Consider the following 27232-nt stretch of genomic DNA (forward strand, 5'->3'; position numbering starts at 1 on the left):
TGTCATTAGCTGTGCCAACTGATAAATACACTCGTATCTATGAGGTTGTATTTATTACTGCTACAGAACTCTGCGCGTTATCTTCGTTTATAAACTTTAATATTAATCATAATTATTACACACATATTAATATTAAAGAAAGACACCCATTTTGTGTCAGTTTTATTGATCTATCCATGCATCTCAATTCCATGATGTTTAGTGCAGTGTATGAAATACGTATGCTCAGCGTTGGTTGAATTGCACTGCACCAGTCATTCCCGAGAAACTCGACACAAATACAACCAATGATCAACAAACATATATTTTTTAAATCCTGGTTTCGATAATGCAAAAGTTTCTTCAACGCGTTTGATGTCACATAACTGCATCTTTCATAACAATAAATTACTTACACATAATTTATAAATAATAAAGGGCTCATACCTCAGCTAGACTTGTGCTGAAGCTAAGAATATCCTCAGCAAATTGATCAGCATCGGCAGTTGGCTCATATGTCCGGATCATAGCTTGAATATATTTCTTGTACTGGTCAATCTCCGTCAAGAACTTCTCGGGGTTAATCAGGTATCTTTCACTAAATCCAGGAGATACTTGCTCGATCTGAAAATAATAATAATTGACCATGCTATTGTAATATTCTCTTGTGTGTCCAAATTATACGACTAGTTTCTAACTCTGTCACGATGATGGGCGCCTTTGAAATGTTAGTTACGAGTCGGTAGTTTGAATCGTGGACAGAATAAGACATATTAATGTATTCATCGGACGATTGGTTGTGGCGCCATTATAGAACGATAAGTCAATGGTCAAAACGCTCACACATCATAATGTTATTATGTGTAACAAATAATTATTCACCAGATAGGTATGTTGTGATTATTAATATTTCATACTAGTTTATGTAGGTATTAATTGTACTTACACAGTATCATTTATTTATACATATTTTAAAACATCATAATCATCAATTAAGGGCGGACATGCTCAGCGTGGGTCAAAATGGAGCTTTTTTTTTCTATTTTCAAAGCATGATCCTGGACATACCTTAAACGTTGTAGATAATCTATTTATATAATTTTGAAGCCTTATTATCCTTTATACTTATTTTAAACATTTGATGACTGCATAAAGTATTTTTATTACATAAAATAGTATTCTTTTAAACCTCTCGCTTAATAAATGTAAAAAATCTTAACACCACTGCACAGTTATGTACCGAAATATGACTATATTCTAAAACATTAGAGCGAAAGGTTTAAAAGAATACTATTTTATGTAATAAAAATACTTTATGCAGTCATCAAATGTTTAAAATAAATATAAAGGATAATAAGGCTTCAAAATTATACAAATAGATTATCTACAACGTTTAAGGTATGTCCAGGATCATGCTTTGAAAATAGAACAAAAGCTCCATTTCGACCTACGCTGAGCATGTCCCCCCTTAAGACTGATATTAAAATCTATGCATTGTTTATTCTTGATTTAAAATTCATATGAGATATTCTGAGAAATATTAACTAGGTATAACTTGAAATACGACCGCCGCGTCGTTACCTGCGAGATTGGTCGTGTAATTGTCATTATAAAAATGGAGTTCATTTTCCGGATATTTTTCGAGCGTTTTGGTTCGTAACATTTCCAACTTCAAGGCCTGTGGGAACTCCAGTTTTTTGAATACTCAATTGATTAATTAAGAAAATTTATATTGAAATCTTTTTTCATCGTTTTAAAGTCAATCAGATCTGTATTGCTTTTCAATGACATCTTTGTTCAACCAACAGTGACAGACAGATGGGAAAGTGATCTGGAAAATACCTTTGCTGCACATCCATTGATTAATTATCTCGTTTATGTTTATTATTATTATTATTAAATAAAGTGTACTACTGTTACAACACGTACATAAAAAGTAAAATGAAATTTAGTGTTACCAATTGAACAGCTCTAAAATAGTCGTGGGGAACTTTTTATAAGTAATTCAATTTATGTTATATCTCAAAGGTTTCGAAAGAAATTAAAAACTCCACACTTAATGCAAAACACAATAAGCATACCTAGTCATTTGATACAGTAGGTACACACCAAAAATAATGAAAACCGATAGGTAGGTAGGTACTCAGTATGTTGTAAATCTGTGGTAAGGGCCAGAGTGATGTGTGAAGGTCGAAATTGAATAATGTTGGGTATCTTTGCGAGCTTAATTTAGATAATATAGACTTTGTAGGAAAAGCGTATATGATACCACGCCTTTCCTCGTCTTAGAAATTAACATTTAATTACTACATAAAATATTATTAATACCATAAAAATTATGTTGTAAACGACGTTGTGGTAAAATTGAGAATAAAGCCATATTTGGTACCTACGTCAAAAGTCAGTGGTTATAACACTTTTTTAAATTATTTTTTTCCGACCATGTCCGATCCTAATAAGATCATATGGGCCTGCCTCCACAGAGTAGAGGTTTGTATTAACAGATTTTGTTTTTTATGAGAAATGGATGTCAGCCACTTGCTCAACCTATTAGGTCCATACCCTGACTCACACACAGATTGAAAAATAATATCTGTACTTGCCAGACCCAGGATTCGAACCTGGGACCCACGGCGTTATAGTCCAACGCTTAAGCCGCGCGGCCACCGTGGACGTTTAAATTATTACTTTAATATAATTACGTATTATAATAATTATCTTCAATTTTATCAAATTAAACAGATTATCGTCAAATTACTCGGTAAATTATTCAATGGAGTTAGTAATCGACTCGTAATTTTGGAGAAATTACAACATTTTTCGTTTCATGTTTGCCTTATATATACTGTCATTTTATATACTATTATATGTTTACAGTTTTACATAATATTATATTCTGAAATTCCATATTTTCTATTCAAACAATGTAAATATTATACGAGTACTATGAACTGCTAGGTACATTTAGAATTCAGATTCCTCGATACGATTCTGCCTACCTATTAATTACACACAATCTGAGCCTATGACGATATACAAATATAATGTTAATAATTTGCATCTTACCACCAAACGATTCCGTGACGTATTCCTCACGTCTTCGCTGACATGGAGACCAACAAGTGCGCTAAGTCCAAGAACTCTTCGAGCTCTTCCAGCCACCTCCTGCCAGTGCACCCGACTGGCGTCATCAGTTGAGTTGGTAACTTCAGAAGATCCGTTCGTTTCCTTGGCGGCTGGTGGAGAACCGCTCGCGCCGACGGAGATCAGCGTTTTTCTGATTGGCTCCACGCCGTCTGCTTCTATCTGACCTGAGAACAATTATATACTTTTTTCTAAGAATCCGGCATTTATTCATTGATCAAGTGGTATGTGATGTGCATTAAATGTATTAAGTATATGAGTAGTGCTATTTATGTATGTCTATAGCGGCCTACGATTTTCGTTCGTAATTGATTCATGAAAATGTGTTCGAATGTTGTATGTTCGAAAGTAGAGGGATGTAAAAAAACATCAAAAAGTGTACTTTAAAACATTTATTTATCAATGGGTATAATAAAGTTAACGACGCGTTTTAGCAAGCAGGTGTTTTCTTTATGAATTTGTCAAGAGTTGAATACCACCCTTTTATGTATTTGAGAAGGTGACGGGGAGTCGAGGAGAGAAGAGCGACTGCACGGAAGCGCACCGTTTTTGCATTATCAACAAAAATCTAAATTTTAAGAAATGTACGAAATAGCGAATTATTGTGCGAAAGTAGAATGTTTGAAAGTCGAGGGCCACCTGTATAGTAGTTATTAACCTATTACAATATTGTTTTCTTTAAATGTGACGGGTAATTACTATAGTACCTACGCTAGTATGACGCGTTAATAAAAAGGACATTAAATGTACTTATGAAGGTATGTAAGTAGGTGGTCAGGAAAAAATACTGACGCATTACCTACATTTTATCGTATTTTTTTCAAATATTTGTTTGAATGACTTATTTAAATTTTGATGTAATGTGAAATATACACAGCCAAGCAGTTAAGTTAAATAAAGCTTATGTTCAGAAGAGAAAATACCCATTCACAAATTGACATTGTTTTATAATGAATCATACAAATTTATATTAAGCCATTCGATAAAAAATAACAACAACACGAAACGAACATCAAGATGTTTTGCAATAAGAAAAACTGGTGAAATTATCAAAATAAAACCATTTTCATAGTCCGACGAGCATGGCTATGGCTGTGACTATGTCGAGTATTGTTTCGCTCTGCTATCAATCATTGTTATTATTTTTAAGGTGTTACAAAACATGTAATGAGAACAGATCGTCTATTACTCAATTTGATTCTAACTTATTTCAGTTTTGTATTTCATTTTTTAACCGATGAAATGGAACTAGGAAAGTTTTCAATAGGTACGCAATTTTGACGCATAAATCAATTGATGAAAATATATTATTAATAATATATTACGCAAAAATAAAATGATCTTTATATATTATGATCTAACGCTAAGACAACGTTCACTTATTATACTGCGTACTATATATAAAATAATTGACTCATTACTTGTATATAAAAATTACGTAATATAATTAAAGGATATGGCTGAGAATTCTTAAAAAAAATTAAGATAAACAATTTTGATACTCCATTCCCGAGTTTTTATTACAAAAATTCGAGAATCGTATTTCTTCATACGTTCGAAATGTCGAGTATCTTTTGAACATAATACTGCATTTGAATTGAGTTATTATACAAAATTCGTATAGTCCAAATTTACATCTAACGAGCAGTAAATAAGGGCTGTGACTTGCGTCATTCATTCTTTAGCTACAAATTTTAGCTTTCACATTAGATTTATTCATGGAAGAGTTCAAAAAAGAGAAAAAAATCTGTGATAAGTAAATAATCATCTCCAGAAGAAATATATACTTACTTAATTTCTTAGTGAGTCATTAATATATTTTCTTACAAACGGAACTGAAAGGTTTTCCAGTTAGACCTAAAAAAAATCTGTTTGAGCTTTTGCAAGAGGAGCATTCTAAATTTTCTCGAGATATTCCGAGAAAATAAAATCCCAACCTCTAAACGTAACCAAGAAATATTATGGTAGATTCTATGTAATATTCTCCAAAATTCCATTCATTGTAAAAACATTTTTTTACGCGCGATGGAATACGATAAACCTGTTTTGGTTTTACAATAATTCGCTAATCATATTACCATTTACTAACTAAAAGTTACGCAATCGCAGTGAATTATACGTGCAAGATCAAAAATTCAGTTATGCGTATCGAAAAAAGTGTTAAAAATCGATCATTGTGTAAAAAACAATAATAATATTTTTTTATATATTGTATCGTAAAATAATCTAGCTTTACTAACCTAGTTGTAAAAAATACGCACTTTTATAATAGATTCATTATTTTTTTGAAATTAAATTGTTATAATAAAAATATATTCGATTATTTTCTACAATTACTCGCATAGGTCCCGACTTTTTAAATCTCCATCGGTGAAATCAATGTTGCGTGAAATATAAAGAAATTAAAATAATCACCAATGAATTATAAATGTAATAAGCATATTATATTAAATAACTCACCTGCCTGCAACGTAAAAATAAGTTTATTAAAAAATATCTGGGTATTCAATTTTTAAATTATTTTGGTTAGAACAGATGTACTTGAAAACTAATATTAAAATGAAAGTAGCTAAAATAGGCAAGCATTGCCAGTTTGCATCATTTTTTCCCGCCACCGATATAACTTAAAAAAACATTTCCTCATAATAATTTCTGAAAACAATAATTCTTAACACTTTTTTAGCTTATGACCTTAGGTACTACTACTAAAACCACCGAATTTACAAACAATTTTTTACAAGAATTTTGTGTTGAGAATTTCATAAAAAATGTGATCTTCAGATACTATCTACCTACATACTAATTTATAATTTCACAATTATTCTAAACTTGATAAATAACAATGGCCAATGATACCTAACCTACACTATGATAGTGCGAATTGCCATAAATTCCTTATTACAACGTAACGTCATAATTATTATTAATAGTATGAAAATTGCATCTTGGTATCTTACAAAGGTGCGAAATTTGAATAATTGAAATCATTGTGTTGCCAATCATTCATTCAGAGGACAAAAAATACGGATACTGTGTTTTTGCTAATAAAAAAAATCTGTATCTATTGTCTTAACCGCAACAACAAAATTAATTCCTTCTCTATGTTACTGTTTACATAATCATTATTATCAAGTAAAATCAAATTAATGTTAATTTAACATGCATAACCTGAAGAATATTTTCAACATTTTTTTCCTGAATCTGAAGGTTTTGTCCGGTTTATTATCATGGCGAACCAAATTTTAAGTATCTATTGTCAACTTAATTGTTATTATTGTTTAAAGTTGCTAAATATTGTAAACACATTTTTGACATTCACGGTATGATTTTTTATTGCAATATTGTCTTAAATAAGAATTATCTATAGAATCCAAAATATTTATCCTTCATTGTATTATAAGTAACAACGTATGTGTATATTATAATGTGATTAATTGTGATAGGATACTCTAGGACTAGGTAAAAGGTAGTCAATGTTTCCACTCCAAGACAGACCATTTTATGATTATGACGTTGTCTAAACATACGTTTTACTTAGAGCAGTGTTTCCCAAAGTGTGGTACGCATACCCCCTAGGGTACGGGAAGAGTTTGGTTGGGGGTACGCGCTGCACCGGGCTTTGCCTGCGCATGGTGCAACAAGCATTAATACATCAATACAACATCCATGCTAGAAGGTTTATCGCATGCAGAAGAAAAACAATTGTTGGAATTAACTTCAGACGGATTCTTGAAAAATAAATATAAGGAGTGTACTTTAACACCATTCTGGTTGCAAATGCAACATCCAGTTTTAACTGAGAAAGTCCCGAAATACATCTTGCATTTTCCAACTTCATATCTATATGAAGTTGCTTTTTCAGCATTTGTAGACATTAAGTCAAAAAACGGGAACAGGATTTGGGATGTGGAACCGCATCTCAGATTAAAATTAATAACCAGGGAACCAAATTACGATGATCTGTCGTCTCAACATAAACAATTTCACCCTTCTCATTGATTACAATAAAATTAATGTTATTAATAATATAACTTTTATTTATTTTATTTATAAGTACTTATTTTGTTATGAATGCATTTTAAAAAAATATTATTATTTTAAAAATAAATATATGTTGATTGTTATTAAAGTATATGCACTTTTTTTTCACGAGGGGTACTCAGATGTTACAAAAATTATAGAAGGAGTGCACAGATGTAGAAAGTTTGAGAAACACTGACTTAGAGGATTGGTTGTTAGCATTTGGTTCAACCCATTGGATTTGTGCGTAGTGTAGGTACAAAGAAACAGAACTTTGTGAATTTGACCCAAGGGGGGATTTGAACTTGCGATCTAGAGTTCTAATATATTTGCTATTTTTGAAATACAGTGTTGGTGGGTATATATTATTTTATTTATAATCATAGCACATTGCGTTGATAGGTGATTACATAATTTTTAATGAACGCGAGAGTTTTATTTTACTGAAAGCCATATGTCTCACTTACTCACTACGTTACGATATAATCGTTTATTAACAAATTAAAATTTACTTTCTTTGACGAAACTTACTAATTCAAATGACAACTTTTGTTGAAATTTAAAAACATAGATGACAAAACGCAACACAGCAAGTCTGCAAGAAATTAAAAATAGAAGCGTGGCAGATATTTTAAAATTTAACTGAAAGAAAAATATGTCAGTAAAAAAGTGTCAAAATTATGAATTGTAGAAATTAATTGACTGTGCGAAACGGACTTAGTAACTAACACTTATTACAATAGGAATACCTATGAAACTTATTAAGAAAAGTGTTTCATATCTTTGACTCAATATAAATTGAAATGTCACAATATTTTGTAACTACTATCAGAAAGTATTGTTTTCTAATAAATTATTATTAACACACCAATCATACATAATTGGAGTACTTTATACTTTTATAAATCAAGCACCGTTTTCGCGAAATTTAGGTAATATAATAATTTTTGTCTTTTCTTTGATATGCAATGAATCAGTTTATTTAATTTTAAGTCTGCATATTATAGGCGTAAACATTCGATATGTCATGTTTTGTTGCTGACAGTTATATATCCGTCTTTATATAACGCTTTCAGTGCAATTATTTTAATGCAGGATTTTACTGTATGCCTTCTAAAAATAGATTTGTGATTTCTCGACTTTTTTCGTTTCTTCACAAATAATATGTATGTCCCTAATGATCTTTTCCATCGGGATTTTCTTCCGTCCACAATTTCTTTTTTTTTAAACTTACTTTTACAGTCACCTTCACCTACGAATATCAGTCGTGTGCTGATGGAGTTAATCCATGTATACCATCACACCCTACGGTGAGAGGGGGAGAGAGTTAAATATATAAAGTGATTTGCGAAGAAGGGTATTAGGGGGTTTGAAAAAAATGTGACCAACAAAAGCATGGCCCCCACATCTTGAAGCGGGCTCTCAGGCCAGGATCTTCGGCGCCCCCCTACCTATCGCTATGGTTAAAGGCAGTCTGACGCTCTCCAGTATTGTTTTTCAAATGGTGTTCGAGGTCAAATAAAATTCAGTGTAATTTAGCGATTTTTTAACACATCGAATTATGGATGGTGTTGTCGAGTTCCACTCAACACAACCCAACAAACATATATTTTAAAATGGTAATTTTAAACTAAGACTTTTTTTGCTGTGAGAGCAAATTTAAGATGTGTATTTATCTCATTTATCTGGTCGACCAGTCATGCCGGTCCCCCCACTGAGTCTGGGCCCCTAGGCTAGAGCCCTGTAAGCTCCCCCCCCCTTGTAGGGGCCATGAACAAAAGTAACAAAATAAAACCCGTTTTCTCTGAGAATAAAATATTCATTGAAAGACTGAAATCGATCAATTTCAACGAATTTGTTTTTTTTTCACTGATGGGAAGATGATTTAAAAATGTGACTTATTTTTGACAAAGGGGTAAAAAGCTTTGTGACGAAATTTGACGATAGGGGAGGGAGTCAAAAATAGTTAAAATGAAAGTGATTTATATTGGTTGTGTTTATAATTAAAATAAATAGTATTATTGGGAGTAAAACTCATTCTCAATAATTGTATTATTAGCCGTTTTGAATAAAACATTATACCAATGCTACTGCGTCCACAATGGCCGAGCGGTAACATGACGGTTTATAATGTCGTAGGTCCCGGGTTTGAATAGCGGGCTTTACAAAAAATCACATGTTTTTCAATGTATATTTGGACACAGAGTATGGACCTTATGAATAGGTTAAGTAAGTAATCAACATCCATTTCTCGTAAATCCTAAAGTCCTCTAATAGTATGGAGCCCCAAGCCTATATGATCTTTTTATGATCAAACATTGTAAAAAAAATACAAACTCACAATACACACGTATAATCGCACCAGCAGTTACCGTCAACACGTCATTGTATTGTTTTATATTAGTATAAAATAATTGAGTTAAAGTATCACACCTGTATCCATGCACGTCCTATAAAGCGCTTTTGCTTTTCTGACACTAGCAGGTAAGTCCGGAGAGTCTCCTCTTTCCAGGAGATCCCGGAGATCTCTCGTCAGTCTCTCACGCAGCCGTCCGAGTTGATCCCAGCTAGTAGCCCATTCCGGGACAGGATGCTTTAGTTCCCATCCTCCGCAAGCAAACTGATAGAAGTCATCGCATGGTTCAACCGTTCTGTCCATCGCGCGTACTATTCTTGCAGCTAAAAAAAATACAAAAAACTTGTATTTAATATCTAAATATCAGTAAAAATAATAGATAATTATCCTTAAGTTTGTGTTTGACTAAAGGTATGCAAAATAAAATGATTCATTTTTTTTGTAGTTAACTTACTATATGTCTACCTACGTATAATCCAATACGATAGAGTATTAAATTTGGTAAGTACGATCGTATTTTTTAAAAATAGAATATTGGAGGGAAATCTCTGCTTTGTAGGAAAATAAGGAAAGTATTTTATTTTAAATCCGTTTGAACTGTACCTATCTACAAAACATTGGTATTTGTTTCTTTAGAAGTTACGCTATTACACTAATTTTAACAGAAAAGCGTTATAAATTTAATAAAATGTAAAATACTCATTGTCTATAAGAAAATTATAACACTAGAATTTACCCGTGGAAATGCATTCTTCTGAGAGACAAGGTCTTGGTGCATTCTGGCCCATCAGAAAGAGTGCAACGGCACAAAAACAGACACCCGTGAGTACCAGCGAAAGCCCTATTACCAGAACTGTTGACCATCTTACTGGACGATCCCTGTAAAAAAAGATAATACCAAATTAATTCAGTGTAGGAATGAATGATCCAGCAATACAATAGATTTAAGTACATGTATTCTGAAAAAAAAACATGGTACATATAAATAAAGGTATCGTTGAATTTAAATTGAACAATTTTGTATCATATTTTGTCAACAATGGTACAATGGATAAAGTCATCATCTATTCTGAGATTTCAATCATACCTATAGATTCAATTAGCAATTAACTTCGAAACATTAACTATTAATTGTGTAATTTCTTACTTCCCATTAACAGTTAGTTTTATGAAACATTTTTTTTTTTTACTTTTTGTCAAGCGAATAATCTGATAATAATATTTCAATTATCGGTAAAGATCAAATCAATGGCAGTAATTTCCGGATAATTAAAAAATAGTGAGAGTTACTTAATTTAATATATCTTTACGAAGATACATTTTTTTAAAACTGTAATAAGTTAACTGTATAAAATATGGGAATTGTTTAGAATTCCTTACTTTTATTTATTCGTTTTTTTTATAATTTATACTGTTAATAACATTAATATATGTTGATAAAACTTAACGTCAGTCTGTGTTTAATGATATGCGTGATATATTATTTACGATGCGTGTTCTTACTTAGTTAATTCCATGAAGGGAAGAATGCAGAACTGATGAAGAAACGAATGATGATAAAATCACTGACGTTTTAATCAATTTATATACCCAGGCGCCTTCGAGAGTAGATAGAAATTGAATGAATTAAGACGACCGTATTCATATAAACTTGACATATAAATATCTATAGTCATTAAATACCGAACCAGATCATCATATTCGTATATATAAGCGATACAATTGCTTGCGATTAATATTTTTTGTATACCATTATCTGATATAATATATTCCATTTATTATGTTCTATAAAGAGCTTATATACAACAAGTCAGCGTGATGTATGTATTGCTTTTTTTATTTATTTTATTTATTAACGCGACATGTTAATTACAGTATAAAAAAAATAACAATAGTGTTCGCGATGAAACGTTCCCGTGACTGACATTGTATAAAATTTGTCATAGTCACGTTGTACTTTAAAACATGTTAATATATTAAATAAGTCAGTATATATTATCTATGTAATTATTTTTTTTTAAATTATACTTAACCCCAATCATACAAATAAGATATAATTGACAATCAAGCCAATATTATATCGTGATTATATCATATATTAAATTAAAATAAATAAGACATCAAATTCTATAGTCATATTATATTATGACAGTTCTTTATTATAATATAATAAATAATATAATATGTGAAAAAGAAGAAGCTAACGTTTAATCTGTCTTATGACGTATTCAATCAAAGTTCCAGAGTATCAATAAACTTTCTGATGTATCTCCTACTCTCGATACATAAAATCTTATAAAAGTGTGTCAAACAAATACGTGCAGTCTATAATAATATTATTATGCTGTAAATGATGGGTTTTTCCAGATATTTTCTATAAATTGCTATTTATAATAATATGATAATAATATACTATGATGAATTTATTGCGTAACTGTGTGGTATATTTCACTTAACCATAGTTTCTTCTACGTCCACTATGGCGGAGCGGTAACGTGTCGGCTTATAACGTCGTAGGCCAGGGGCGGCCAAATAAACATGTAGTTTTTTCAATGTGTATTTGGACCCATGGCATGGACTTAAAATGTTGAGTAAGTGGCAAAAAACAGAAAAAAATGTTTATACAACCTCCACTCTGTGGATGCTCATATAGGATTGAATAAAGTGATTTAATGTAATTTAATACTTTCTTCCATACTTTCAATAATATAATTTATTTATATTATATTATTATATATTATGGTATTTTTATTGGCACACACCATTGACCAAACTACTTCATCATCTGATCGCCATGATTCAATTAGTTTAGTACAAACATATGTTTTTTACAACAATGGAATCCCTACAAAAAAAAGTCACCGCACGTCACTAATGTCAAAACATTTAACATATTATTCTAATAATATGACCCACATTCTACATAATCATTCTATCCTGAGAATGTTAGGAGACCCAAGATGCTGTAGTTGGCCTTTGTAACGGAGAAGGCACAAACAATATTATTCATAGCTGGCGAAGGACTGTGGGGGAGAAATCGGAATGGCCAAGTCTTCTTGGAGTTGCCAAGTATATTGTCGTGTGGATCGCCACGGACTTAAAGGCAACGGAAGGCATCGCATTTTTTTAATACGGGAAATTAATAAATAAATTATAATATACATATATCTAAGTATTAAAAATTGTTCTAAATACATCGCAAGGCTCCGCGATATTTTGAAGGCTACACTCTTATAACTTGATAGTGCAAACTTATATTATTGCAGGAGGACACTCATGGGTTTGGCGCGGCCCTGGTTGGTAGGATATTTTGAATTCGTGACCTCTGATGAAGATTAGATGACCTGCCTGTCAAAGTTGTTCATCAAATCAATCTTGAAACAAAGCATGTCCTCCGTTTTAAATCACGCAACATCATTGCGAATCACTTACAGAATCAGGAACAATTACATTTTTAATTTATTCGTCTCGGTGCCATTATAGTGCAAAATTGAAACAAAATAACCATATCTAATTTAATGTTATTTTATGACTATGACATAATATCAGGGCTCGGGTATGACAGTTCAGAAGGGGGCATGGCTTGTTACATAGTGCATAGTAAGTTAGTTGAACATAATAAGAGTTTCCTAAAGATTGTCAGTTCGTAAATTAAATAGTAATCGAGACTCCACATATCCTCGCTCAACCGTCTATCCATAGGTCCAGACCGTAGACACCATTAATATTAAGTGTAGTATGTAGTCTAAATTAATACAGTTATTATAGTAATCTACATAACTTATATATTTATGAAGTAAGATGATAGTAATTCTCTAAAGTAATATACCCATTCACGATCCTTTTTATGATCTTCACGTGACAAAGTCTGTTTGAACAAGCTAGGACCCGACCTGGATTGTTGGGTCACTTATGATAATAATTATGATGACCCTTTTTACGCAAATTTGTTATGACAAGGCTCATCGTAATTAAGTTGCTCCACGCTTAGCTAATACTTATTTAGTTGGTAACTTACTAGTATGAAAGTGGATGTCATACTTGAAAGTAAGAAGAAACCTTAAATGTCATGTCACAAATTGGTGTTGCAATGTGGGATCTGTCATTGTTACCGCCAGTGACGTCCCTAGATAAAATGGCGCTCCTAGGCAGCGCCAAAATGCCGCCCCTTTTTATACAGTATTTTTTATCATCCTTTCATGACTCCAATATCTAAGAAATGTGTTGTATGGATACAATACCTACTAACAAAATATTTACCACTGAAAACAAAATAAAATCGTTGATGAGGAGCGGTAGATGGGACGCTCTGTAAGAGAGGGGTGCATGTTCAGTTTCGACGGCCAACGCAATTTCCGTGCGTACTGGTTACGTTAACGGCTGACTGTAATAATTATTCGTAAATCTGCACGTGTCTTTTATGGTTACCAAGGATGCTGAAGAGCAACAGATGTAAACTAGACATCGCGAACACGACAAAAAATTATAGTCCTGTTAAAACTTTTATGTTAATTAATACATTTTGTTTCTAACCAATGATTTTTTTTAAATGGAAAGGTATTTTTCTTATTACATATTAAATTTAGGTAGCTATGTCTTTTTCCAAATGATTCTCTCGATTTGCTGCCCTTCGGGTAACTGCACCCCCAAGCGACGCTCAATCTGCCTACCCCCACGGGACGTCACTGGTTACCGCGCATTAATGTATTAAATTAAGATTATCTATCTTTGAAGACAAATGAGCTTAAGCACTGAGACCAAGAATAGGACACACAATGAGTAAAAGATTTGGTGTCCTCATGGGAAGAAACGATTCGCAGCTCTGCGATGAATGTGATGTCTTGGAGGACATTGTATAATAAAGCAGTACAACGCCCTTAATATGAACGACACAAAGTACAGGTGCAAATTGCGCATAACTTTGAGAATGTCGATAAATTGAAAAATGCCCTGGTGGTGATTTAGATCGGAAGAGCTTGGTAGAATATTGTGAAGTTCTTTATCACAATTTGAGTGAGTGCCTGATCGGCGGATCCTCTTCTAGATGAGAAGAGGCGATACGACAGCGAGTCGCAGTCAAAGCCACGGTAAAATCATAAAAAAAACGTAAGATTATGTATAACTATCGTCAGTCTGCCCTAGAAATTCACGTGGCGCACACTATTGTTAAATTACCTACACACTACGCTGCTCAGTGACGTCCCTAGATAAAATGCCGCCCCTGGGCAGCGCCAAAATGTCGCCCCATTTTTTTTATACAGTATTATTTATCATCCGTGGACGTGTGGTTTCTGGTCACCATGGACGTCGAAGGGCAACGGTAGTAAACTAGACATCGCAAACTCGACAAGAAAATTACAGTCCTGTTAAACCGTTTATCTTAATTAATATACATTTTGTTTCCAATCAGTGAGCTGAAATTTTTAATGGAACGGTGGGTATTTTCGTTATTACGTTGTTATTTTATTATTTAAGTTTAGGTAGCTATTTATATATTATATGCTAAATGATTCTTCTCGATTTTCCGCCCTTCGAGTAAGTGCCGCCCCCAAGCGACGCTCAATCTGCCTACTCCCACGGGATGTCACTGACGCTGCTAATTTGAAATACATATTATATTAAATCTATGAAACTATGGATTAAAATATGCAATATAAATAATAAACGCGATCCATATAAAGAGTGTGTTATTGTATTTGTCATCTATTAGGAAGATGCGTAAATTATAATATGATATTATGCAATCAAAACAATAAATATTAATAAAAATGCATTCCATGTATTTACATAGATATGAATGCATGCATATTTCTAGTTAATTATTGTCGAGGTGAGTACTTAGACATTCTTCAATTTTTAATACGCAATTCTTTTACAGGTGGAAACTCACTGTATTCTAACTTTGAGTCAATAAACAGTGCCAACAAAATTTAGGTATATGTGCAATATTATTACGGTGTCGTATATTATTAATAATAACGATATATTACTATAAAGAGAAGTGAGTGCAATATATATCTTAGAGCACCCGGGCGTTTCTAAACTAACCGAAAACCGGGTAATTTTACGTGGTTAACCGACCAAATTCTTAGTAGGTATTTGTACGGACAAAAAAATTAAATTGAGTATCTGATAAGACACATCAACAGCTGCGCAATTCGGCATGACAAAAAAATAATATTTTGCTTATTATCCTACAATTAACGGATAATCCAAATTACTGAGAGCTACTTACTAACTAATACAATTTTTTTGAATACAAATGGAATTTCGTAAAATCCCATCTACGCACGAAATATTTTTTTAAATTCAGACGGCTTAAACCGATTAACTTGGGTAGTATTTCCTCTCGGTTAATTGGATGCCCTAAGCGGCCTCAGCCATATTCATACTTTCTGCTAGTATTTTTTGGATAGTTACCTATAATTTATAATATTATATCAATTATGAAGGTAAGTGTGACCAAGTTTGATGGATTTTTTATGAACTCGTTTTGTTATACAATACATTTAAATTGATATACATGTATTCGTTTTTATTAACTGCATATATCTACAAGTTGGACGTAAGTATAATAAAAGGGCATTAAATTCGTGAATAAGATATGTTCGTAAAACTGTGTAGTTAAAATGAGCCATTTAACACCATTCTCGAAGGCATTGTCTGGTTTTTGGCATCCTATCCAAGGTGACTTAAAGGGCTAAGGGGCGGTAAACAGAGGAGTGATGAATAACATGGCTGGTGTGTGGCACGCGTATAAACCTCCGGTTAAATTAATACTGGATCACCATAATGATATATTATTATCTATATTTATGTGCAGTATGCGTCTATTTAAAGCAGTGGTTCTTAACCTTTTCAAAGTCACGGTGCACTTTTGATCACAAGAGAAAAATGCGGTGCACCAAAATCAAACGGTCAGAAAACAAAAAAAAAAATATGCGGATATTTTTATTACAAATTAAACAGATTACATAACAGACAAAGAAGAAAAATATTAAAGAAAAGATATATACATATATGGAAAAGCTGTAAGTAAAATTACCCTTCACAAAATGGAATTTATTTGATGTGAAAATCAATCAATGTGATACCTGAGCTTGTCAGATTTTACAGATTTCAGATATATTAGGTCGAATATTTGATATAGCTACCCGCAATTCTTTGTCTAAATTCGTAAGCCTGTGAGGCCATGGAAGACGCGTGCGATCGATTCGCCAAAATCGAAATCACATTAGATCTTTTTTCGGCTTTCATAATTTCGCGAAGGACTTTTTCGGTTTACCTATTTTGCGGATTTTTCTGCTTCTATCATTTTTTCGCGGTGCACTTGCAACAAGCTAGCGATACACTAGTGCTCGGCGGCACTTCGTTTAAGAACCACTGTTTTAAAGCATTGAAAAGCTGATATGCATTTATAGAAAGTGAACAAAAAGTTCTGTCTTTTTCTAAATATCTATGGATCGAAGCAATGGTGCGTATATAAAAATGTCTTCATTACAAACATTTTTGCCTTTATAAATTATTTTAATTTAACGCAACGATTTCAGTACCTATCAAATATTCCTGTCAATCCATAATTCATCTTTTTTCGCTCAGTCTGTAACGCAAAACGCAGTTCAATATAAAATATTCGATGTTTCAATAATTCGCCTTTCATATAAAATAGCGCTCACCATTTAAGTCTCTACCATTAAAGTGAAATTATCATGTTTAGTGAGCGCCACAACAAAATGATTTTTGTTGAAAAAGAAAACATCTGATCACTAAAATAAGCGTAAAATATTTTAAATAAATTGGTTCCTGTGGTTAGTTTTTTGTAATGTATTTCTATCAATAACGTGCATATGGAATCAAACGAAATGATTATAATATTGTCTCATAATTAAAAAATTATTTTGTTCTATACTGAAAAACAATTGCTAGAAATAATAAAAATAATTACAAGATAAAAAGAACTTTTTATATACAACGTTTTTAAATTTTCTGTTGAATTATTATGCTCAATATGCTCAAACTTGTACTTGATATGAAGTAAATAAAAAAAAAACAAACAAACAAATATAGAATACTGAAATGTCAATTTGACATTTCACTTCGAATTCCATATTAACGCACGTATATATTAATAATTTAGTTGCTAGGACCACCCATCTTGGCAACCAATAATAGTGGATCGGATTACGGATTTCTTCCGAAATGACTTTTCATACAAAACAGAATTAACTGAAAATGAATTAAATTCTACTTAAAGATGGCTAAAAGTATTAAAAGCATGCATTGGCATCGTGTTCTGATATATTCTAAAAGTTTCAAATGTCTAGCTAGTCGAGAAGTTAGTTAGTTAAAAATCAATTGCAAGTTTTGTATTGGACAAACAAGAAAGATTTGTCCTGGACAAACAAGAATACGAGCTAATAAAAACGTGGTAAAAAAACAATAAAACCGTATCGTAACCATCCTATAAAAACGTAACATCTCCATAATATACATAAATCTACTTCTATACCACTTAATAAAATTGAATTGTATCTTTGTATGTCTGTCTGTCAATTCACGTTTGTACCGTTATAACCAGAACTAGCTAGTCGGGAAGTTAGTTAAAAATCGATTACAAGATTTGTACTGGACAAACAAGAATACGAGCTAATAAAAACGTTGTAATTAACTATATCGGTCCAATATTCTCATAAAACAGTATGCTCATTTTTTATTAAATTCAAGAACCGATAATCATTAGGTACTTTTTTATACTGATAGTAAATAATATACTTTTTAAAAATTGAAAACAGTTAATATGTTAGCAAATTTGAAATTAATCAGTAATCAGTAATCAGTAATCAATTAATTATGTAAGTGGATGCATCGATGCGTATATAAGTAATGGCTTACCATTATTTTTGTACTAGTGCGTATCATCGGTTTTTTAAATTATTTTTATTTTATTAATAACAGTATAATTATGTAAACAAATGGCCTAGTAGTAAGGAAATATCGTAAATTTCTCTACATGTAAAATATATTATCTTGATAACATCAACCATGACTTAAGTATATTGATAAGTTTGTAATATGAAATATTTTATATTTTTAAGATACAAATGTATACTATTATGTTTCCTGTAACTATAGGGGTTTACCATAATATATTACTATTTATTGCTATGCCAACCCCCGCTCCATTATTTTTTTTTATAAATTAATATATAATACTCTAATAATACAATTTAAGAGTAGTTTCGAAATATTTTCTAATCAATCACCGTTTTAACTATTTTAATGATAAACACAAAACCATGGTTTTTTCTTTAATATATTTTGTTTGTGTCTCTGTTTGCTCCATTATAACGAAAAACTATACTAGCACTATATCTGCAAAGATTCCGAAGTTAACGCAATAATTATAATAATTCATCACATGTGAGTCAAGTCATCTAATAGCATCGGTGTAGTGGAGAGGTGAGGTGCGCACTTAGTTCCAAACATTGTCTATCAAATTAATTTCAAATCAGTTTATTTTTTCATTCTGTATAATCTGTCTACTTTTTATTTCCACATTTCACGCGGACAAAATCTAAGATGTCTAAAATATTGTGTCAAACGTACAGACAAATATTTAAATCTTTCAAACATGATTTTGATTAATTAATGAAAAATATTAATTTTATATGTATTAATTAAATGCATTAAAAATAAATCTAGGAGAATATTTGCCATATAACAATGGACTGTCTGATAGAAAAGAGTTGTACATCATCAATGGTACATTATTATTATATTCAGGCTTGAGAGATTTCGAACTTAAAAATGACCCATATTTTGTAGGTAAAACACGTCGTGTATCTATTGCTCTGGTTAAAAACGACTAGAAACCACCTGTAGCGATGCAATTGATACAGATTTATATCACGAATTTGCGTGACAAGATCCACTCTCGGATTCACGTTATTGTATCGCATTTGAAAGGGAGAGAGATCTTGAATTTCTTTCCGTAACCAGATATACATATATTTCGCTCTTAATATTAAATATATTATACTTATCTAAGTATTATAGTTACGCAACTAGGCGATGGTTGCCATTAACTGTCACGATATTATAATGAATTGATTGATAGTTTTAGTATGTAAAGTCTTTATTATAATTGGTTTAGTGAATCATGAAAAAATAGTGAAAACTGCACCACTAACTGACAGCAAAACAAAGCCTTAAGTGTATCCATGCCGTTTGTTAGCTATCTAAAAGATATCACATAGGTATATTCCAGTTTCAAAAATGATTATTTATTTTTACCTACACTGATTATACATTTTAAATTGAACCAATAAGTGTAAATCTGTGGCATTTAACATGAATCAATTCACTTAAAATCATGCATGAACGATAGGTACTGGTTTTCAGCGACGTCCCTATTTAAAGTTCCGCCCTAAGGTAAACTCAAAATACCACTCCCGTTAATTTTTAGTCTAAATTGTATGCAATATTATTGCGTATCTACCGATCTATTTTATTAGTCATTAGAGCATCTCCACAGAACAGTCTCAAACAGCGATCTTTTTTAAATACGCAGGGCCTATTGTGAACAAAATAATGTGCGATAAGCCACCATAGGGTATTACAATACAAAAAATAGGAATAATAGGATAGATAACCAGGATTTCTAATGCTACCATTATTACAACGTTTTTATTAGCTCGTATTCTCACTTGTCCGGTGGTTGTTTGTCCGGTACAAATCTTGCAATCGATTTTTAACTAACTTCCCGACTAGCTAGGCATTTGAAACTTTTAGAATACATCAGAACACGATGCCAATGCATTCTTTTAGCCATCTTTAAGTAGAATTGAATTCATTTACAGTTAATTCTGTTTTGTATGAAAAGTTATTTCGGAAGAAAGCCGTAATCCAATCCACTATTATTGGTTGCTAAGTGGGTTGTCTTAGCAACTAAATTAGTAATATATACGTGCGTTACTATGGAAATCAAAATGACATTTCAGTATTCTATATTTGTTTGTTTGTTTGTTTTTTATTTACTTCATATCAAATACAAGTTTGAGCATATTGAGCATAATAATTCAAAAGAAAATTTAAAAACGTGGTATATAAAAAGTTCTTTTTATCTTGTAATTATTTTTTAAACTAGTCTGCTTCATGAAAAACCTCCACTTCTCTCAAACATTGTAATATTTATATTCGTTCCTTCATTTTTTTGCATCCCTTTATAATGTGCTACCCCTAAGCAACGCAAGACCTGCATACCCCCACGGAACGTCACTGATAGTTTTCGGCAATACAACTTACAAATGGGATAAATAGGTACATATCATGTGCCGACTAACATTAAAAGTGTTAAACCTGTTGTGATTTCTCGTTTTAATTTTTAAAATACATTTTTATATGCATAACAAAGCAATCTTTTTAAAAAATTCCATATATATCGTGCTTTTTACAATCTATGTTTTATAATCCATGTCATTTAATTTTTTTAGCGGCGATTTTGTATATAATTTTTTTTTCAATGAGTTAGTAGAGGTACAATAGCTATGTTTTACAAAGCCAGTAAGTATGTATGTATGTTTTTTTTCAACATTTATTTGACTAAAATCCAATACATTCGTCTATCATATTTTCAAATAAATCGCCAACCATTGAACAAACAAAGTAAGGAGAGGTAAGAGTGAAATATTGTAATATGCTCTATATGACTATTTTCATGTAGGTATTCTACGAGAAGAATCATAACAGAAACTATAGTAAAAAACGAAATATTACAATATTTCCGGCACTTAGAGATAATATTATTCAAATCATATGGCTGAGTTGTTTTACCTTATACGGTTTATTTACGTCCGTTATTGCATTTCTGCTAATACACAGAGGAAAGATGGTTGATTACCCAACAGCGGTATTGCTGTATTCAACAGAATTTTCCCAAAAAAAAACTTACTAAGTACCTATCTAATATTCTCATATTGCTAAGTATTTAAAAATAGATTTTCACGTATTTTATTCATTTCACTAATAACTAGTAAATCTATTTCCTTTGATGTTTCTATAGATCTTCACTAGATTCATTCTTGTAATATTATGATTCCCTTTTCAACGGGTCCCTTTTCTAGTAATCATGTTTTCTATTCTTCTTCTTCTTGGTCGTGCACTTATGGCTGAGGATCGTGACCACATTTAAATTTCGCCATCCTTTGAGCGACCAAGACTTTCCATCCTTCTCGATCTTCCGCTTCTCTCAGGGCAGAATGGATGGTGCCCCCAGTCAGCTCTTTCACTTGGTCGCTCCATCGCGCAGACGCTCTTCCTCTGCTTCGCCTTCCCTGGAAGCTACCCAAAACTACCAGTCTCTCCAGGTTGTCCTGTCCGCGCCTGACAATATGTCCAAAAAACTGTAGAATTCTTCTCAGACATATCGTCGAGAGCTGTTCCTTTATCTTCAGTCTCTGGATGATTGACTGGTTCGTCCTGTGCTCCGTCCAAGAAATGCGAAGCATTCGGCGCCAACACCACATCTCAAAGACATCAATTGCCTTCCGTTCTCTTGCCTTCAGGGTCCACGACTCGACTCCGTATAGAAATATCGAGAACACTATTATTCTATTATGACAGCTAATATTCTGTTATTATTTTTCCACATGTGCACGCAAAACATTACCATGATAATAAAAATAGTGAGCATACAAACAATTTTTCAGTGTGCAAGCAGGTGCTAATTATTGCTAATTGTAGAATAAATTTACGAGTTTTAAAAGTACATAATAACTACTTATTACGTAAAAACTGCATTTTAAATTACACCTACCTACGATTAAAAAAATGATTGCTACTCATAAAAAGTAATTTAGTGTGTTACCGGTTGGGATGTAACACTTCCAGACGACTTAATCTAACAAATATTTTTATGTGCGCACATTGTCGTCTCGTGTTGAGAAACACACCTTAATTACGATACAAACAGTACAGTACTGTTGTACTCGTATATAAATAATTTTCACCAGTGGCTGTCATAGTTTGGCTCGGAAAATGGCGAAGCGTTTTTATCGATCAGGAAAATGGAAGATTTATTTTAAATAGATAAGTTTTATGGTTTTTTTTTTGTAAGATACGTGGATACTCTTCTATGTTATTGTAATTTATCACCTTATGGAAAAAAACCTAAAGCAGTTAAATAATTCGTGCAATTATGTATCCATAATTTTGAATATATATGCAGTTGGCCGTATCATAGTTCATTGTGAGCTCTTACATCGGAAATTGATGGCCGTATATGATCTATTGTGATCAAATTCATGTATAAATAAAACACTCATAAATACATACTAAAACCCTCCGAATAAAAATACAGGGTATACAGAAGAAAATACTTGGGTAAGTAGATTAGAAATACAATCATATCGTATATTATTTAAGTAGGTATATAAAATTCTGGTAGGTGTTCGTAGGTATCAAGTCGTCCATATGAACTATCTGATAATAATGACAGCGTTATTTTCAGATATTTGATACCAATCAATAACAAATTAATTTTTTATTGAATCGAATAAAATTTGAACGTTTCTGTCTTCAATGCTTCACGAACAACGCGTTATTTTTTGATCTCAATACAATACGGCCATCTCTTTCCTGTAAGACAGCTCACGGCGAACTGTGCTACGGCGAAATGTAAAGAGTCCAATTTACATTTAATAATATACATTATGAAAAATACCGCAGCTTTGTTAAGGCCACCATAGGACAGTATTGCATGTCATGATAACAAAAATGTACAGGAACACGTCTCTATAAAATAATTTGCATAGGTATTGAGAATATATAAAAAAGTATACCTATGTACTATTTTTTTATTTAACATACAAAATATGGTCTCAAATTTCTGCAATCTCACCTATCTACCTACTTTATAAATCTGATCGATTTTTAAATCTTATCGTAATTTTTCATAAATAATTAGACGTCTAGAGTGATTCGCGATTAATTTGATATATTGACTACTACAAAATTATTGATATGCGACCCTTTGCAAAAATTGTAACAAAATACCTATAATAAGAAATAAAAAATATAAGATGTGTGTTATACATATTATTTTTGTAAATATTTAAAAAAATGTTACATTTTGTCTATAATTATTCATTATTCTTCCTCATTTTTCTTATGTAATTTCTTTATATTTATGTTCTTCTTACTTTCTATCTTGTTAGGCTTAACTATATTATAATTTATAAATATTTGGAAACTTTGCTGGTTGCAATAACTTTTAACTTTTATATTTTTAAACATATTTTTGTAATCAAAATGTAACTGTTTGTTTCCTTAATAAATAAAAAAATGTATATATTTGCAAAAGTGATAGCTTTATGTTTGGTCATAGAATATAAAGGTATTTCAAATACATGCGGTAAATTACCAAAAAAAAATTGTGATGATTCCTACTCACGATGCCTGACGTCCAGACTACAGACGAAGCACGCGTCGTCAAAATAATATTCAATATATTATTATAAGTACAATTCAATAATATGTACATCGACTCTTTTCATAATATTATTATAAATTACAAGACAAAAATAACTTTTTATATACCACGTTTTTAAATTTTCTGTTTAATCATATCACCTCGCCCATTCTATGTATTAACAAATAGTTTTTTTTTGTACTTGATAGAAATACTGAATAAATATAGAATACTGAAATGTCATTTTGACATTTCATATTGATTTCCATAGTAACGCACGTATATATCAATAATTTAGTTGCTATGACCCCTTAGCAACCAATAATAGTGTTTTACTTTTTACGATTTTTTTTCCGAAATAACTTTCCATATAAAACAGAATTAACTGAAAATGAATTCAATTGTGCATAAAGATGGCTAAAAGTATTAAAATAATGTATTCTAAATATACTAGATATATTCTAAAAGTTTCCTAGTCGGGAAGTTAGTTAAAAATCGTCCAATACAAATCTTGGACAAACAAGAAAAAATTTGTACTGGACAAACAAAAATACGAGCTAATAAAAACGTGGTAAAATAAAAGAGGCGACTGCAGTGTAAAAGTTCGCGAATCTCCGCAACAAAACGTAAATATTATGTGCATACTAAGTAAATCTCGATACGTTCACTTATTTTCGTTCGCGGATGAACGAACTCGTCCAAACGCCAAGTCGATGTCGGATCTCGGACTCGAAAATAATACTATTTTATTGGCAGAAGTTCATTGCCGCGGTCGCGACCACCCGAAGAATAAATAAAAACAAAATCACTTTCGAATAAAATTTATTCGCAACCGGCGAGCGACCAATTCGATTGGCGGACATTTTCGCATTTCGAATTTTATTCGACTCACGTCGTGTTGGGAGACCCTCGAACTTGGTGATCAATCGTTGATATATTGACATTAATTCAACGTGCACCCGTTGGGGGACTTCATTTCAAATTTACTAATTTTGTAGACATTGGACATTTAATTTTTTCAATGGTCGGTGTTCACAACTTATATAGATAATTATATTTTTCTCAATTATTTAACGGGCCGAAATATATTTTGTATACAATAGAGCATCTAAAATGACTCAGGAGTTTTTAAGTAGGTAGTTTACGAGCGAAATGAGACGAAGAATTCATAGACACACGTGGTGTCAACGAAATTACCGATTTTTTTAAAACTTAAACGAATGAATACAACGTAAACTATCTAATCCACCGAGATCTTACTGAGTTATAGGATAAAAATGGCTGAGGAAACACAGTTATCGTGGCCTGTTTTCTTTTAGGGTCTAGGACGATTTGGCACCGCGAACTGGCCTCCGCCGATTGGCCTCCGGTAATTGGCCGCCGGTACAATCGGACGCCGGCCCAATTGGACGCCGATACAATTCGACGCCGACCCAATTGGCCTCCGGGAGGATTGGACGCCGCACAGTTGAATTAAATGCGCAAAGGAATAGACGTACGTTACGATTTGTTGGAGTAAATAAGCAAGTCAGTTTAATATGCTTCTATCTTTTCAGAAGTTGTACCTTATACATTTTGCGCTTGACACATTTTTAATATAGATTGAGAATAATTATTATGCCTTATGATGTTTATTAAAAGAAAATAATTCTTGCCTCGCTAAAACTTAAAGATGTGCATTATCAATTAATTTATTGTCTATTCATGGGTACTTATTTATATTTACAACAAATATTAAAAATAATGTTAGATGTTAGAATGAAAATTACATTATATTTCAGCGTTTTATCGACTTAATATTATAATAAAGCTTAAACATGTATATTATTATGCATAAATGCGTATTTTAAGAGACAAAAACCCATTTTTTGTGGAAATATAAAAAAAATGTAAAATACAAACATCAATAATTGCGCACTCGTGAATTGCGCAATTTTTGCAAGAGACACAAAATCCATTCGTTCTACAAAATGGTCTCTCCTGAAAAAAATTGCGCAATCGGAAAAACCCATTCCATTCCACCGCAAAAATGGGATTTGTCCCTCTTACAAAAAATGCGCTCACGATTGCGCAATTATTAATGTTTGTATTTTACATTTTTTTATATTTCCACAAAAAATGGGTTTTTGTCTCTTTTGCAAAAATTGCGCAATTATTGATGTTTGTATTTTTTTATTTTTCGGGTTTTCGGCCATTCGGGATTTCGGCCTTCGGGATTTCGTTGGGCACCCAGTACCTAAATAGTTTATCAATCAAACTACTGAAACATTTATACTTAGCAGATAACTTACTTAATATTTTGTTTGTAATTTCATACTATCTTAAAATACGCATTTATGCATAATAATATACATGTTTAAGCTTAATTATAATATTAAGTCGATAAAACGCTGAAATATAATGTAATTTTCATTCTAACATCTAACATTATTTTTAATATTTGTTGTAAATATAAATAAGTACCCATGAATAGACAATAAATTAATTGATTATGCACATCTTTAAGTTTTAGCGAGGCAAGAATTATTTTCTTTTAATAAACATCATAAGGCATAATAATTATTCTTAATCTATATTAAAAATGTGTCAAGCGCGAAATTTATAAGGTACAACTACTGAGAAGATAGAAGCATATTAAACTGACTTGCTTATTTACTCCAACAAATCGTAACGTACGTCTATTCCTTTGCGCATTTAATTCAACTGTGCGGCGTCCAATCCTCCCGGAGGCCAATTGGGTCGGCGTCGAATTGGGTCGGCGTCCAATTGGGCCCGCGTCCGATTGTACCGGCGGCCAATTACCGGAGGCCAATCGGCGGAGGCCAGTTCGCGGTGCCAAATCGTCCCATTCACTTTCTGCTACCCATCTCACCGACTTTGAGAATCTCACCGGTTAAGCTCTGATATTTTATACAACGCGCGGCGGATTGTTTTTGAAGGGTCGATATTTGGGTTGAAAAAAAGTTCTAAGATTTCATTGATTTTGATGAGGTAAAATATGTCATCTTTTCTTGGTCTATGTTCTAACCACACTTAGCTCTATAAAGTCATCAGTCAATCAACCATTATAGACAACTATATTAAATCAATGGAAAACAATCGTATAAGATGATCATGCTACAGAGGACAGTGATAGGGAAACAATATTAAAAGTCATACGAATTGAAGTATAATATTATTCAGAAAACTCAAATTAAAATTACTACGTTTTATTAATGATTGGTAACACCTGTCGTTGAGGGTGTGACTTACTAATAGCATTATAA

The 27232-nt window shown here is 32.0% G+C and overlaps 1 protein-coding gene across 2 annotated transcripts in view; it reads right to left on the bottom strand.

The window, feature by feature from the left end:
* Positions 1-27232, bottom strand: part of LOC147064102 (endothelin-converting enzyme homolog) — a 97942-nt gene that overhangs the window by 8692 nt on the left and 62018 nt on the right. For both annotated transcript variants that reach the window (XM_085958509.1, XM_085958508.1), the window contains exons 3-6: positions 10236-10378; positions 9577-9822; positions 3046-3290; positions 427-603 (exon numbers count right to left, since the gene is read on the bottom strand). In XM_085958509.1, the coding sequence (XP_085814635.1) occupies positions 427-603; positions 3046-3290; positions 9577-9822; positions 10236-10378 (811 nt within the window). The remainder of the gene's footprint in view (positions 1-426; positions 604-3045; positions 3291-9576; positions 9823-10235; positions 10379-27232) is intronic.

Source organism: Rhyacophila brunnea, unplaced genomic scaffold (genome assembly GCF_057557595.1).
Source record: "Rhyacophila brunnea isolate RB1 unplaced genomic scaffold, BYU_Rbru_1.0 scaffold_8, whole genome shotgun sequence".
Taxonomy (NCBI): Eukaryota; Metazoa; Arthropoda; class Insecta; order Trichoptera; family Rhyacophilidae; genus Rhyacophila; species Rhyacophila brunnea.